The 15,471-nt window shown below is 35.3% G+C and overlaps 1 protein-coding gene and 1 long non-coding RNA gene across 5 annotated transcripts in view; one reads left to right on the top strand and one right to left on the bottom strand.

Moving 5' to 3' along the window:
• Positions 1-2,167, bottom strand: part of LOC119083587 — a 16,652-nt gene extending 14,485 nt beyond the window's left edge. The window contains exon 1 of the long non-coding RNA XR_005088891.1: positions 2,156-2,167. This is a non-coding gene — a long non-coding RNA (uncharacterized LOC119083587). The remainder of the gene's footprint in view (positions 1-2,155) is intronic.
• The window catches only part of LOC119083565 (kazrin), a 26,357-nt gene extending 10,886 nt beyond the window's left edge, over positions 1-15,471 (top strand). The window contains exons 1-13 of one of the 4 annotated variants that reach the window (XM_037193303.1): positions 738-827; positions 1,103-1,267; positions 1,606-2,116; positions 2,226-2,438; positions 2,504-2,802; positions 2,854-3,142; positions 3,203-3,803; positions 3,871-4,034; positions 4,100-4,261; positions 4,556-4,700; positions 10,249-10,363; positions 13,744-13,767; positions 13,866-15,471. In XM_037193303.1, the coding sequence (XP_037049198.1) occupies positions 1,151-1,267; positions 1,606-2,116; positions 2,226-2,438; positions 2,504-2,802; positions 2,854-3,142; positions 3,203-3,803; positions 3,871-4,034; positions 4,100-4,261; positions 4,556-4,700; positions 10,249-10,363; positions 13,744-13,767; positions 13,866-14,141 (2,916 nt within the window). In that variant the 5' untranslated portion in view covers positions 738-827; positions 1,103-1,150 and the 3' untranslated portion in view covers positions 14,142-15,471. Of the gene's footprint in view, positions 1-737; positions 828-1,102; positions 1,268-1,605; positions 2,117-2,225; positions 2,439-2,503; positions 2,803-2,853; positions 3,143-3,202; positions 3,804-3,870; positions 4,035-4,099; positions 4,262-4,555; positions 4,701-4,770; positions 5,005-10,248; positions 10,364-13,743; positions 13,768-13,865 lie in introns of those variants that run through there. The other 3 variants (XM_037193302.1, XM_037193304.1, XM_037193305.1) reach the window with 3 other exon arrangements.

Here is a 15,471-nt window from a genome sequence, read left to right as displayed (position 1 = left end):
ACATAAAATGCTTTTGTGCACCCGACAGCTGAAATATGGCATATTTTGCCATGCTTTTTTGTTAATAAATGTCAGGGTTTTCCAAACGATATATCGTGCGAGAATAGTATTTTTCGTACCAAGACAGGAAATGACGATTTCGCTTCGCTCGTAAGGAAAACTTACAGTTTGTTCATTTCATTTTTACACAGTTTCTAAAGATTGTCGATATGTCAGAGTTTTTAATGTCAATTAAGTTCTTCCCAAATTGCGCAATATTTGAATTCGCGATAGAAATTTTAAATTTTGCGCCAAAAATTCATAATTTGGGAAGAACTTAATTGACTGGGTACATTTAAAACTCTGATATATCTAAAACTGTGTAAAAATGAAATGAACAAACTGTAGGACTGGTGCTGAAAAAATCCATTTCCTGTCGAGGTACGAACAACGTTTTGTGCATCCGACAACTGAAATACGACCTATTTTGCCATGATTTTTCATTAAGAAATGTTTTACAAACTTATCTAGGCTTACTATATATATTCTTCTTATTTAGACTGACTACTACGTTCATTCACTTTATAAAGTTATTCAATTGTAACTTCCAACATTTCTTTACGATTTATCGTGTGAGAACGGTTTTGAATGAATTTTTCCATGACTATATGATTGAACAAATTTAATATGGTGAATGTGAAGTTTGAATTTTTTCAAGTAAATTGATGTGTTTTGTCTATTTCAGTTGTCCAGTACACGTCCTAATTTTCCTTACTCGATTTCCTCGAATGGTGCTGAAAAAATCGTCATTTCCTGGTTTGATACGAGAAATACTATTTTATAGCTTAGTAAGTCGACGTACAGTACATACCAATTTTGGAAAAAAAACAGATTAACATTATAAAGCAGAAAAGTCAATTATTGATATGTTATTGGTTCGACAGGCCTGTTCTTTGATCAATAAACAATTAGAAAATAGTGTCTGTCCCAGTATTTGCTATCGTAGTTTCCACTTCACATTTTCTCATATTTGGAAAATGGGCAAAATCTATAAAAATGTGGAAACATGTTTCTGCTTTCCCAGAAAGTAGTAGGATAGTAATATTTTTGTTTTCTTTTTTAGATCGTTGTGTGATCGTTTTGATGGTGGTCATATGAGAAAATAAAAAAAATGCAACTAAATGGAAGTATTGTACCAACAATGGCAGCATCCGAACCACCGGAACCGCCTCCTCGAAATCCAGATAAAATTAATGCGTCACTTGGCAAACAAATTACTGCTGATGCGGTAGGTTTTTTGGGAAATTATATTAAATATTAGGTCTTTCGATTACATACATACTCATTAGGTGCGCGCGTGTAAAATAATAGCCTGATAGTAATTTTTGTTAATCAAAGCAGAGGTTTTCAATTTCCTCCCCAATGACTCATTCAACCTTCAAATTGCTCAATAGTATTTAGTCTAGGCTAGCTGTTTCTTTGTCATTTGACAAATCATATCCGCATCCGTTACATAAAGGTCAGATATCTGACTAGCACTTAAAATGTTATAAAAATCAACGGACAGATAAAGTTGTGGTCCATAGCTAAATGAATAGTTCTCTTAATTTAAAATTTCTTTTCTAGAAAACAAAATCAGTGGACGCACCCGACAGGCCTGTGAACAACAATAAGCCAATCAAATCAATAATATCTTTGGATAGCACAACAAGCGCAGCAGAAACAACAATAGAGTTGTCAACAGACCATATCGACAACAGTCACAATAAGAAACTGGCACCCAGCAATATTGATTCAATGAATGAATCCACGACGACAATCAACAAGACAACTACAGCCGAATATATGAATGGTGACGGAGGATGCAGTGGTAGTAATTTAAATAGAAATGAAAACAATGTGATACCGAAAGATGAGGGTGAAGTGTCCCATTCAGCCATTGAGATAAACAATAAGTATCAACTAATTACTATAGACAAAAGCAATGCTAATAACATTCAACTCAACTATAGTAATAGCGATGATGACTTTGGTAGTGATAGGCAATTAGAATTGAGTAATAAGGACGACAAAATGGAGAATGTATATGGCAATCGAAGCGATATCAATTCCGCCAAGGAGCATTCGTTCGATAGTGGTGAGCTTTCAATCTATCTTTTTGAACTAATAGTCCAACAATGTTCCGTTCCCTAATTCACTTTGGCCTACGTTGCGAGCGGTGATAATTGGATTTGTCTGATTTACAGATTCATCACAATCGATGAAACTTAGATTGGAAAATGAACGACTAACGTATGAAATAAATCGTTTGAAAAAGCTACTACAAAACTCCGATGATGGAGCTATCGGTGGCGTATATTTGTCAGACAGTAATAGTGCTGACGGTCATTCTACAGATGACAAAAGTCGAATCGAAAGACTGGAATCCGAATTGAAAAAAGCCAAAGATCAAATTACAAGTAAAAATCTTGACGATATATTCATGTAGTAAACGTCTAAACCAAAATTTCCGAATTCTTTCAAGATCTACGTAATGAACGCAAACGACTCAAAGCTGATAAGAGTGATCTGCTAGCGCATGTCAAACAACTATGTGCTTCATTACAAGACAAGGAACAGGAGCTGCGAGATTTTATTCGAAATTTTGAGCATCGTATACGTGAGACTGAATCAACTAATGCAAAAGTATCTTCCGAAAGAGAGCGGGAACGCTGGTCACTGTTGAAGCATGCCAGAGAAGAATCAGAACGATCACTAGCACTTGCTGCCCAGTTAAATGCTCGAGATATACAATTACAGCGAATACAGGAGCAGCTACAAGAGGTTAGCGTTTTGATTTTTTTCCTGTATTTTTTCGTAATCATTCTATCATAGGCTCGTCGCCAGTTGTCCGGATGTATGTCCGATCAGGAAAGTCTGTTATCATTCGCTCCACTAACGCCTCCATCTGGAATGATGTCGCATATGGCTGGACCATCAAGTAGTAGTGGTGGAGCTGGCGAAAGAGGATCCTGTAGTGCTGATTCGGGAGTGCGAGGAAGTAGTGATAGAGAAAGTGCGACGGGTGATATGAATTTAAGTGATGGTCCATGTGATAATGGACCATGCATAACTGTTGATCCTGATAGTATATCGCTCGTGTCAAGTCATCATATGTATCAATGTAACACCAAAGAAATAGCATTTTCAATACATATGAAAACTGTAAAAAATCCCTTTTCAGATGGAACACCCAAAGAAAGAAGTCCTACACTGTCTCCACTGAACGTAGGAACATTTTCTCGATCAATAGACAGTGGAACGTTGTCTAGATCGGTAGAGCATTTACAGGGCTCACCAATCGAGTCTGAATGTCCACCAGTTACTAGACGAATTCAACCGAAGTCCAGTTCTGGATTAGGGTCTCGATCGGGAAGAGGTGGAACTTGGGGTAGCATATCAAGAGTTTTCGCTAGAACAAGAAATCGTAATAAGACACAGGCTGACACTGAGTGCTCGGAATTTCAATGGAGCCCATTAACTGAAGAAGGATACACTGAGAAATTACGTCTCCTACGTGAAGCATCAGCATTACCAATCGAACGCTGGAGAGCATCTCAAGTACTGGCTTGGTTGGAAGTAGCACTCGGTATGCCTCAATACAGTAGCAAGTGTTCGGAGAACGTAAAAAGCGGTAAAGTCTTGTTGGAATTGAACGATGGAGAATTGGAAACCGGATTGGGATTAACACATCCAATGCACAGAAAGAAATTGCGTCTGGCCATTGAGGAACAGAGACGCCCGGACTTGATCAGATACGCTACTATTGGCCAATTAGGGCATACGTTAGTGTTGACGAAACGAATGCAAACTGACAAGTTCAACTGTTAATCCTTTTTTGTTCGGTTTTAGATGGGTTGCTTCGGAATGGCTGCCAGATATCGGATTAATGCAGTATACGGAAACGTTTCTGCATTCATTGGTCGATGCACGAATGCTAGACACGCTGTCAAAGAAAGAATTGGAAAAATTTCTTAATGTCACAAGGAAATTCCATCAAGCTAGTATCGTTCACGGTATGTTACAGAATCGTTTTCCACTGGCACAGCTTAGTTGATTTAATCGATACGAATTTTCTCAGGTATACATGTCCTTCGAATTCTTAAATACGATCGACAAACGTTGGCTATGAGACGACTGCAATGCGAAACGGTCGATGCTGATCCCATCGTTTGGACGAATCAACGATTTATTCGTTGGGCGCGATCCATTGACTTGGGTGAATATGCCGACAATCTGAAAGGTAGTATCTAGTAGGGTGTAGCGTTTTTACAAATTAGTTTCCTAAGGGTTCAGTCGATTTTGTGATCAAACTCAACGTAAAGCGCCAAATTTGTCTGATAACAAGTTTTCAAAAAATCGAGCGGCAGCACTAAATGATAGTTTGGAGAAAAATTTCTTCCGCAAAACGATCAGATGCACCTGCTGAGTGGATTTCGGCTATGCCTTAAAAACATCTAAAACATTTTGTGCAAACGCTACACCCAATATCTTGTTAGAAAAGTATTTTGTTTAAAAAGCAATACTGAAATTTCAGACAGTGGAGTACATGGTGGTCTTGTAGTACTAGAACCATCGTTTTCTGGCGAAACGATTGCAACGGCGTTGGGTATTCCCCCATCGAAAAATATTATTCGGCGCCATTTGTGCACTGAGTTTGATGCGCTTGTACTGCCGGCAAGGTACGTAAACCGCTTTGCGACTATTATTTTAATTTGAATAAGGAGTAATAACCATTCATACCTTATGCAGGTATGTAGTGTTTTGTCAAATGGACGAATGTCAAATGGAAAATATACGAAATTCTAAAATTATTGGAAGATAAATTCATATAGAATTGTACTCTGCGATAATTAAATATTAAATGTAGAAAACAGCAGTCAATATTGCTAAACAACTTTTGTCATGCAACAAAGAATTCAGCAGATGTAATACAGTGGCCGACTTTCAACTTTGTGCACTATTTCGATTCAGCTGTTCGACCAGCTGGCCCACGTAAACAAAGTCAGTAAATGTTATAATCAGGAAGATAAAAATGGTAACAGTTGTTTGTTTATTATCGCTAACAATACAACTAAAGATAGTCTTATGTGAGTCGAATGTATCACTAACATCGTGCGATCAATTTTTTTCCAATCCGAATTCTGTGCATTCATTATATAACGTAAATATTTATGCGATTTATAAGCAAAAATCTTTTTAGACTTTAAGTCTTATCACAATAAGTTAGATGCTAAAACTTTGAAATATCGCACAGAAAAATCAACGAGAAGGTGAATACCAAAATTCGAAAATTTGCTGTCAATGCTTAAAGTTGTGTTGTGAAACATATGCTCTCGAGAACGTCCGATCATCAAGAGTTGCTTATGTATTGTCGACAGATTATCGAATCATCGGAATTCAAAGGAAAAGTGAGAAGCAATGACGAAGAACCAATGAGAAGTTCGATGGCATGGAAGAGACTAGAAGATAGATTCAAAAGAAATTTTTGAGTTATAATCACTTTATGTTCCACTGTCCTGCATAAATAGATCGCCCAAAACCACTTGCAGTGGAGGTGTGACGCAAGTCCTGTTATGCATTTACAAAAGAACTGATATCGGTGTAGGTGACGCTTACAGATTCTACACGCAAAAAGATATGCGTCACAAATGGCAGCTGATGAGCAAAGTACGCGAAAGTTTTATCAAGAAAAATCTTACCAGAAAAATTTTAGGAAGAAAATTATAATAAAAAAGTTTGCGTCACAAGTGGCAGATGATTCGGCTTTCTTCCGTTTGAATTCCAATCTTTAAAGCAATATATTTCACAATTAGGTTCCAAACAAATATTTTTTTAATTTTTCTTCGGTGCAGAACATTATTATAAGATACTTTGCTTCGTATTATATGCCAAAAAAATGATTAATTTTTTTTATAGAACACTTTGAACACGCAAAAAATCATGAAAATTCGAATCGGAATACACTCCGGAGTGTATTTCGTTTCGTCAATTCGTTTTTTTCGTTATTTTTTGGGTTTTCAAAATGGTTTATAAAAAAAAGTAAACATTTTTTTGGCATATAATACGAAGCAAAGTGTCTTATAATAATGTTCTGCAACGAAGAAAAATAAAAAAAAAATTTGTTTGGAACCTAATTATAAAAATTTTCCTTCCTCAACATCTGCCACTTGTGACGCAAACTTTTTTATTATAATTTTCTTCCTAAAATTTTTCTGGTAAGATTTTTCTTGATAAAACTTTCGCGTACTTTGCTCATCAGCTGCCATTTGTGACGCATATCTTTTTGCGTGTAGAATCTGTAAGCGTCACCTACACCGATATCAGTTCTTTTGTAAGTGCATAACAGGACTTGCGTCACACCTCCACTGCAAGTGGTTTTGGGCGATATCAGCTCCTTTGTAAGTTGTGATTTTTTAGAATTGGGTCGAAGATAATAGACAATTATACTATGCAGTTTGAACGAAAATATTCTCCTTAGAAAACTGTATAACTTTCTCTTTGATCTCAACCTTCCAGCTTTCATTTGACGAAAATCGAAAATTTTACGGAATTCAAAAATTTGATGAAAATCGAAAAGTCTAAAATCGATAAATTCACGAATATCGAAAATTTGACCAAAATCGAAAATTTGAGGCACTTAAAACGCTCATAGCTCCCAAATAAGCAACTTTTTAAGAAAACCATGAAACACGTGTCGACTAGAATGTAAACTCTATCAATTTGTCTTTTAAACGAAGTTTCCATCTGCTGTATTTTCCGAGTTATGGCTGACATAGCTCGCACTTAAAACGCCCATATCTCCAAGATAAGCGACTTTTTAGGGAAACCATGAAACACGCATCGACTAGAATCTAAAACTCTATAACTTTGTCTTTTACATGAAGTTTCCATCTGCTGTATTTTCCGAGTTATGGCTGACATAGCTCGCACTTAAAACGCCCATATCTCCAAGATAAGCGACTTTTTAGGGAAACCATGAAACACGCATCGACTAGAATCTAAAACTCTATAACTTTGTCTTTTACACGAAGTTTCCACCTGCCGTATTTTCCGAGTTATGGATGACATAGTTCGTACTTAAAACGCCCATATCTCCAAAATAAGCGACTTTTTAGGGAAACCATGAAGCACGCATCGACTAGAATCTAAAACTCTATAAATTTGTCTTTTACACGAAGTTTCCATCTGCTCTATTTTCCGAGTTATGGCTGACATAGCTCGCACTTAAAACGCTCATAGCTCCCAAATAGACGACTTTTTAGGAAAACATGAAACACGTGTCGAATGAAATCTGAAACTCTATAAATTTGTCTTTTAAACGAACTTTCTATCTGCCATATTTTCCGAGTTATAGGTTCCATAGCTCAATAGCTTAACACGCTCATAACTCCGAAATTATAAGCTTTTATAAAAATTCCTTCAAATAGGTTTCTTAGAATTACGACCTTAACATACCCTGAAAATTTCAGCCAAATCCGCCGGTAAATTCAAAAGTTTCGGTTAACAGAGTGACAGAGTGACAAAGGTTGGTAAAATTCATCAATTTCAAAATGTATGAAAATGAATTTCTTCATACAAATTTCTACAAATTTCCAAGTTTTGAAATTTAATATCTCGGCCAAACTTTAACCTTATGAGGCGTGTGATAGCTCGTTGAACTCGTATGGACGCCCACATTACGAATAAAATACTTTGGGGGTAGTAGGAGCAAAGGGGGAAAAGTTCCTCAGTCCTGCGGAAATTTTTTTTTGTCAAATTTTTCAGTGTGAACGGACTTGCGTCACGGCCCTTCACTAACGTAGGGCCATGACAAAAAAAAGTTTCGCAGGCGAAATATATTTTCTATGCGAAATATGCTTTCCATTCAAAACATGTTTGGAATCCATGGCATACAATGTCAGCCCATTGTTCCCATTTTTATCTACTCCTGCGTATAAAATTAATTGACTTTGTTTGTTTACATGGGTCAGTTGGTCAAACAGCTGAATCGAAATAGTGCACAAAATTGAAAGTCGGCCACTGTAGACAAAAAAAACTTGAACAAAATGTAAGAAAAGTTGTAACGAAATCAAAGTCATATTATTGACACGATGAATATCTTATGAATTATATTTATTAGCTAAAATAATTAGAAATTAAAATAAATAATTAAAAATAGCTATAGCTGATTCAAACATATTATATCAAGAGATTTTTGTGTGTCGCAGTAATCCTTTTGTGTCGACAGTGTTGTGAGCGCAGAACGTAAGTGAACGTAAATTTCCAGACCTAGGTTTTTACATCGAATTTAGGCAATGATTTTTCTAAAGACATTTATTGTTACAAAACAGATCTCGGTCTCAAACTGACTATAAAAATCACCTCTCCACTTTTGAAAGAAATATAATGGAGATCAGACACGTTCTGTGAAACGAAGATAAACGTACATAATCAGTGACGCAATGATACAACTTTCTGCTGAGGCACAAAAATCCTCTCTAAATCAAATAAAATCAAAACCGAAATAATGAAGACGAGAAAATTGAGGATTTTTTAGGTTAAAAATGTAATCAAAATCAATCAGAAACTCAAAATGCATACACTACACAATGTTCTTGAAAGTTAAATTCGTTAACGAAACACCTCTACACACCACCATAATTGACATAAACGACTCTCCAAAACCAAATTAGACAAGCTTACATGAAAGACAAAATCGCCCTATTGCCTGTTTATTTCATGTACATACATATGTTGTAAATTAATGTGTGTAATATAGTTTCATGACACTCATTTCGATCTCCCTTTACACTTTATAATAATCCAAAGAAATTTCGCCAACTGATCAAAAAAGCCACTTCACATATCCATTTCGTAGTTGATGCAAAGTACCATTTGCTAACAGACGATTTGATTCCAAATCAGATTCTTTGACAATATGTCGATCATTTAATAGTAAACTATTTACACGAATTGGAATTGTGATAATTTTATTTTTATCGATGTGCATTGTCGTTTTTTTTGGTGTTTTCCATTTTCATTGTTCAATATTTAGTGAATTATTTTTCTTAGAATCATTTCTATTGCCTGTTATGTCACTTCAAAATGTTTCCATTGAAAGTAAAATTATATTTAAAAATCGATTACACAGTGGTTGCCTAAAACATCCTTTTTCGTTTACTGTTTTCATTATTATTATTATTTTTTAATCAAGCACAATTGTGTCAATGAATTTAGCATACCTATTTTTAGCTTTATTTTAAATGATAACAGCAACATAAATGTAATTTTTGATATTCTTAATGCCTGTTTGTCGAACGCTTCTATGACAGCCTGCACCTTAAACTAGAGACTCTTGTTCTTATTATAATTTATTTTTACATTCTGCAATTAGTGTTGCCTGAAAATTACACTGTCGTCCAAAATATATTTTGGAAGGCCGCAAGACTTAGAACAGAAGGACTCAAGGCCCCGAATTAAGTTAAGTTAAATATGTCCTGGATATCTACAATTCCTATCCCTTTGATTTTTGCCAGAAGTTACGTACGCTTTTCATGGCTGGGGGGGGTCTAACAGATGCGATCTACATGTACGCACGTAGAACTAACAAATGTTACTGCTGATTTAGACGGCAGTGTAAAGTTAACGAAAAATTTCGTTGGTTCTCAACTCTTTTTGCATTGTCATAAAATGTCAAATTGATTTAACATGACGATGACACTAGGAAACGTTCAAATATTTTTCGAATTTAAAGAATTTTGTTTTGTCAAGTTTTTTTTTTCTTGGATGCACTGTCTCGTGTAGCATTGGCAAAGTGATCAAATTCATTTATGCTACACGTACACGTGGTGTTGTTTTTTCAATAAGACTTTTTAGCAAATCAGTTGATTTCTCCTCTAAAAAAAACAATAAGCATTTTCTACAAAGTGATAAGTGTCATCACTTTGATAGCAGGGACGCGTATAGTAAAATTCTTCGTTAAGTTTAATAAGTGAATTTTGACAGTTTACTACACCGGAGATTACTGTACGCAGTACGGAGTGATTAGAAGAACTTGCATTATAAAAGAATTTGTGACCGAACTGCAAATGGTGCTCACTAGTAAGGTTAATGTTAATCATGTCCTCAATATTACCGTCATCGTTAAATGCAACAAATTTCAACTCGATTTTTTTTTCTAAATTTTCAACAGATTTAAGTTATTTATTATTTGATTCTCCTTTGTGTGCTTGTATACGTTACATATAGATCACAACTCGGACAGGGCATTCGAACTGGTGGATCAGTAGTACCAATAACAGGGCCCGGTGGCTTACAACAACAATATCACTCAATGGATCGGCGTTCAAGCGGAAGTCTTAGAGTGAGTATATCACGCATGTTGTAGATAGTCTCAGTTTGTCGTTTGATTCTGATGGCTTTAATGAATGCAAATTTTTATCTGTTGGTAGAATTTTCGTTATTTTCGTTCGTCGCTAATTACGTTTCAGCCTTTTTCGTTAGACTTTTGTCAAAATATATCAATTTGATATTGGTATCGCATTATTCATAATAATTATTAATTAATTATTTGACACAAAAGATAGAAAAGTACCAAAAATAATGTTTGGACTTTTGTGTCTCGTACGATGTGAATTTAGGAAAGTTTTTTCAAGCCTTCATTTTCATAAGCCGTACAACATGTATGTGACGACGGTGTTTTGATTCTTCTATAGATCCGAAGTGCAATGTATCTATATTTGTTGAAGTTATGGCTAAATGGCTGAATTAGCGAAAATAAATTGCAAGATTTCGGATTAACAAACTGTAGTCCAATATTAGCTCTTTGAGTAAACAATACTACCTACGATACTACCAATCTAATAGATATGTTTGAGGAGATAATTAACGAAAAAATCCAAATTGTTAGCTACGAATTATCGAGCGAACTTGTCTGTTGATACATTTTTTTAGTCCAAGTTGTAAACTTTGAATGTTGACGTCAAGGGGTAGCTTATTGCAACGATACTTTGAAAAAAGAAACGACAAGGACTTCAGTTTCATATATTCTCTGTGATCATCAAAGAATAATAATAAAAAACGTTCAAATATTTTCGTACAGTGAACGACATCTCAAATGTCTCACTGTCAAATTTTTCTGAGAATTTTATTGTGTCATTGCAAATTCACAATGACATTTTCTGAAAAAAATGACAGTGAGACATTTGAGATGTCGTTCACTGTACCTCAAAATTCTTACACGTCGATAAGTCACGGTTAGTTTTTTGCATAACTTTTTCCTAACTAGTGCTTCAATATCGCGACTTCGTCGCTTTTATCAAACATCGTTTGGGAAAAACGTTGTTACTATCTGACTTATACGAAAAAGCTTTTTTTTAGCGAATTCGATTCCAGCACTCGACTCGGGCTCGAGCTCTCATTCTCTAAAAACGAATTTTAGCATGCGTTAGGAAAATAACTATATTACTGTAGAAAGCCATTGGAAATATTCACGTTGATCCATGAGAGCAACTGCATCTTCAAACACTGGTCGCAACTCAAATCACTAGATTGTAACTGGTAATGTGTCGTATTATGTTTTGACATAATCACCTCTTCTGCAAACATTTTGTAGAGGGAGCATCACTCTCTTCTTTAAACACTTTGTAATACTGAGCACAACTCTCTACTAGAAACGCTTTCTTAAAGGAAGCAGCACTCTATTCCACAAACACCTTGTAAAAGGAAGCTACATTTTCCTCAAAGAACACGTTGTGAAAGGAAGATTCCACAAGCGTAAAAGGAAGCATTACTGTCTTTTTCACTGTGCTTGTAGAAAAGAGTGATGCTTCCTTTTACAAAATGTCAAGACATATACGAAACATAATTGGTAAATTTTCATCTTTTAACTTGTCACATACGGCTGTTATCGATAACGACGACAAAAATAATGACAAGCTCTGGTCCTTTATACAGTAAAATGCATGTTAAAAAAATTGAAGTACAAGATTGAAATCAATCGATTAAAAATACTTTAATCGATAGAAGTGACAGGCCCTATAATAAAACTGGTCATATGCTTGCCGTCTGTACCTGGTTAAGTCAATGCTGGCTTTAAGTCTAGTGAAAAAGAGCGAACAGTCAAATTAACTAATTAGTCTTTGTTTTACTATTCGTACAAAGTACAAATTTTGCTAACTGCTCAAACCTACACACACGGAATTTTGAAAACCGACACATTTTCTGTTTCTGTGTTTTACTTGAGTTTCTGATTTCTCCATATAAAAATACTTGCAAAATTCACAAAGAACCAGTAAACCACGAAACAGAAAATGTGTCGGTTTTCAAAATTCCGCGAGTGTATATGCAAAAATGATAAATTAAATGCGTGTGTTGCTTCATACCTCGCGTATATTATGCAAAATAACAAATAAAGAACTGAGTCAAAATAGAGCAATGGAGCAACCAATACAGATGCTCTAAGAGAGTTTGAACGCATTATTTTATAGTCGTTTGCTTTCGGAAAGAACATGACGAATCTGAGGGAAAATTGGTTTTTCTTCGAGTTGGAACATTACAATAAAAAAATCCCAACCTCAAAACCGGTAGAATGCATGCAATGAATTAATAGATTTTTACGTGTTACAGCAGTGTAAAAGGCGCTTCGCTCATATGAAAATTATGCATTTACGTTGTCTAATCACGTATCGGTTATTTTCGTAACGCACGCTGAAGTTAGGAAAAACGTTTTTCCTGAAAGACTACGGAAATACGTGACGAAGTTGCGATATTTCAACACTAATTAGGAAAACCACATTACGACCCGACGTCCCAACTTGTCAGAGTAATAATTTAGAACCGCGAACGTAATGTTCTATTACACTGAATATAAATAATAAAAAGAAAACTTAAAAATTGCACAATAATATCGATTACCTAGCTTACTAAAGATACATGTTTATTGTTACAACTTACTTAATGAATTTAAAAAGATTATAATTTCTATAAAAAAGGAGTAGATAAATTAAAAACGATGTCTAAGAATTGTACGCATTTTTTTCAAATTCGTCACTGGGCGCTATTTTCATTAAATGGCGTCATTTTCCAGAGAACGCCTTCCTTCGAAGTTCCAAGTAGCGAAAACAAAGGCAATATCATGTGCATTTGATATGTCAAATTAGTTGTCATTTTTTAGCTTTATGAAAATGACACTTAAATGCATAATCCACGCCATTAGTCGTATAAATGTATACGTCAGAGAGAGCTTTTTTCTACTTTGTTACGATCTGTCAGTTTTTCTGTTTTGCCATTTAGTATGGAAATGAAAACTAAAATTGAGATATCTTTGCTGTTTTAAGTGGTTTTTCATATTTTTTTTTGACCAAAATGTTTTAAAATGTATTTGAAATCGATTGGCATTAACAGATTGTGTGAAAATATTTGTTTCTATTTTATAATTTTGTTAATGTCAATCGATTCCAAACACACTTTAAAACATTTTGGTCCAAAAAAATATGAAAAACCACTTAAAACAGCAAAGATATCTCAATTTTAGTTTTCATTTCCATACTAAATCGTAAAATAGAAAAACTGACAGATCGTAACAAAGGAGAAAAAAGTTCTCTCTGACGTATAAATTTATACGACCAATGGCGTGGATATCAAATGCACTTGATAATGATCTGTTTATAGTATTTTATAGAAACGTTTTCAAACTTACTTTAATTTCATTTATGTTTTTTTCTGTGCACATTTCCCATTAAGTTTGGTGCATGGAGAGGATCACAGGTATTGTAGATTTTTAATAGATTGGTTCACTAAACTGACACAGTATTCAAAAAAAGAAGAAGGAGAAGAAATAACTAGAAATATTACATTCCATTTAGGGTTCCTTGTCGAAAGCTTTCCGTTTTAACAGCAAATATCGCCCGGATAAACAATTCGGTACATCAACGTCACCAACACCATCTTATAGCAGCAGTGAAAATGGAATTTATGCAACAATTGGTCCGCCACCGCTACCGACGACAGCACCACCGAGTCATCGGGTCAGTGCACCACCTATGGACACACAAAGTGGACTTTCATCGATGCCACGCTCACAACATCGGCGGGTTAAAAGTATTAGCGACATTGATGCTATTGCAGCCACTCCCGTTTAAAATTTGAAAAAACTCTACTCCCAATTTTGGTTATAAATACCCATGACGTCCACATCTTATATTGACTTTCAGCCTCTGCCTCCTCCCCCATTTTGTATTTCAAGTGTTTAAGTAAAGTTGTCAAGAATGTATTGCTTTTGATGAAATGTTAAAATGTGGCAATGGTAAAGCCCAACCATCGCATAATTAAATTTGTATTCTTGGAGCGCCAAATTTACAAAAGTTTGACTTACTTACGAATATCCAATGCCAGGATTTTACTGCGAAATGAGTTCGATATGTGCGCTCCATTCCTGGGAAATGTGATTACTTAAATGAATTCCCCAAGCTTCGATGCACCAGATGAAGCAAAAAGAAATATTCTAAAAAAGTTCGACTAGTCACTTTGTCACATTCAACTAACATATCTATATCTCAAATTTCGAACGTCAATGAGTAATATTGATAAACCGGTAAATTTAAGTATTCATTCTGGTCACGGTCACAAACAAAAGTTTTACTATTCAAAAGACACGAATTTATTTCTCACTACAATATACCCTAGAGGGAAAATCCACCTATCAAAATCGGACCCATTTCGTCTGGGATGGATATATACATGGATTAAAAGGTCTTTGCCAGGAGACCTCAAAACGGGCCCTAGACAGTCTCTAACTACAGCTGGTTGCTGGTGGAAGATCTGCGAAGGTCGAAAAAAGGTGTTTTTTAGACTCATTTTATGGCCGCTAAACATGAGCGATGCAGGTGAGAATGGGCTTGTTGAAAAGCTGAGGTCAAGTACTTTCAGGTCATGCCTAGTTTGAGAACATCAATTGTTAGGAAAAATGTATAACAAAAAAATTTACAAAATCTGTGTGAACTTTAGACATTTCTGCGCTGGTACTGATGACGGTTACTGTGAACCTAACATGTTAGTTGTAACGTAAATTATCTAAGCTTTCCATTAATAGATACATCAATTTGCTGGTGAACTTTACGAGTAGCGGTTGTACGAACATAACACCTCTGTCATGTAGGCAATCACCGTATATTTATATGAGGTATCAATGGAAAGCTTAGATAATTTGTACCAGCCCAGACCTGTCTGAAGCTCACACGGATTTCGAAAATTTGTACATTTTTTCTGAGATATAGAATCGGATATTCTCAAACCTCTCAGACCTGAAAGTAATTGAACTCAGATTTCCAACGAGCCACTCCCACCCGCATCGCCGCCATAAAATGAGTCTATATATCCATCCCAGATGAAATGGGTTCGATTTTGATAAGTGGATTTTCAAAAGAATCACTCCTAATGCTGAAGTTCTACAATATATTGATAAGAAATTCG

This window comes from Bradysia coprophila, unplaced genomic scaffold (genome assembly GCF_014529535.1).
Source record: "Bradysia coprophila strain Holo2 unplaced genomic scaffold, BU_Bcop_v1 contig_70, whole genome shotgun sequence".
In the NCBI taxonomy this organism is placed as follows: Eukaryota; Metazoa; Arthropoda; class Insecta; order Diptera; family Sciaridae; genus Bradysia; species Bradysia coprophila.
The sequence above is the reverse complement of the archived record's forward strand: the minus strand, read 5'-3'. Positions and strand labels throughout refer to the sequence as shown.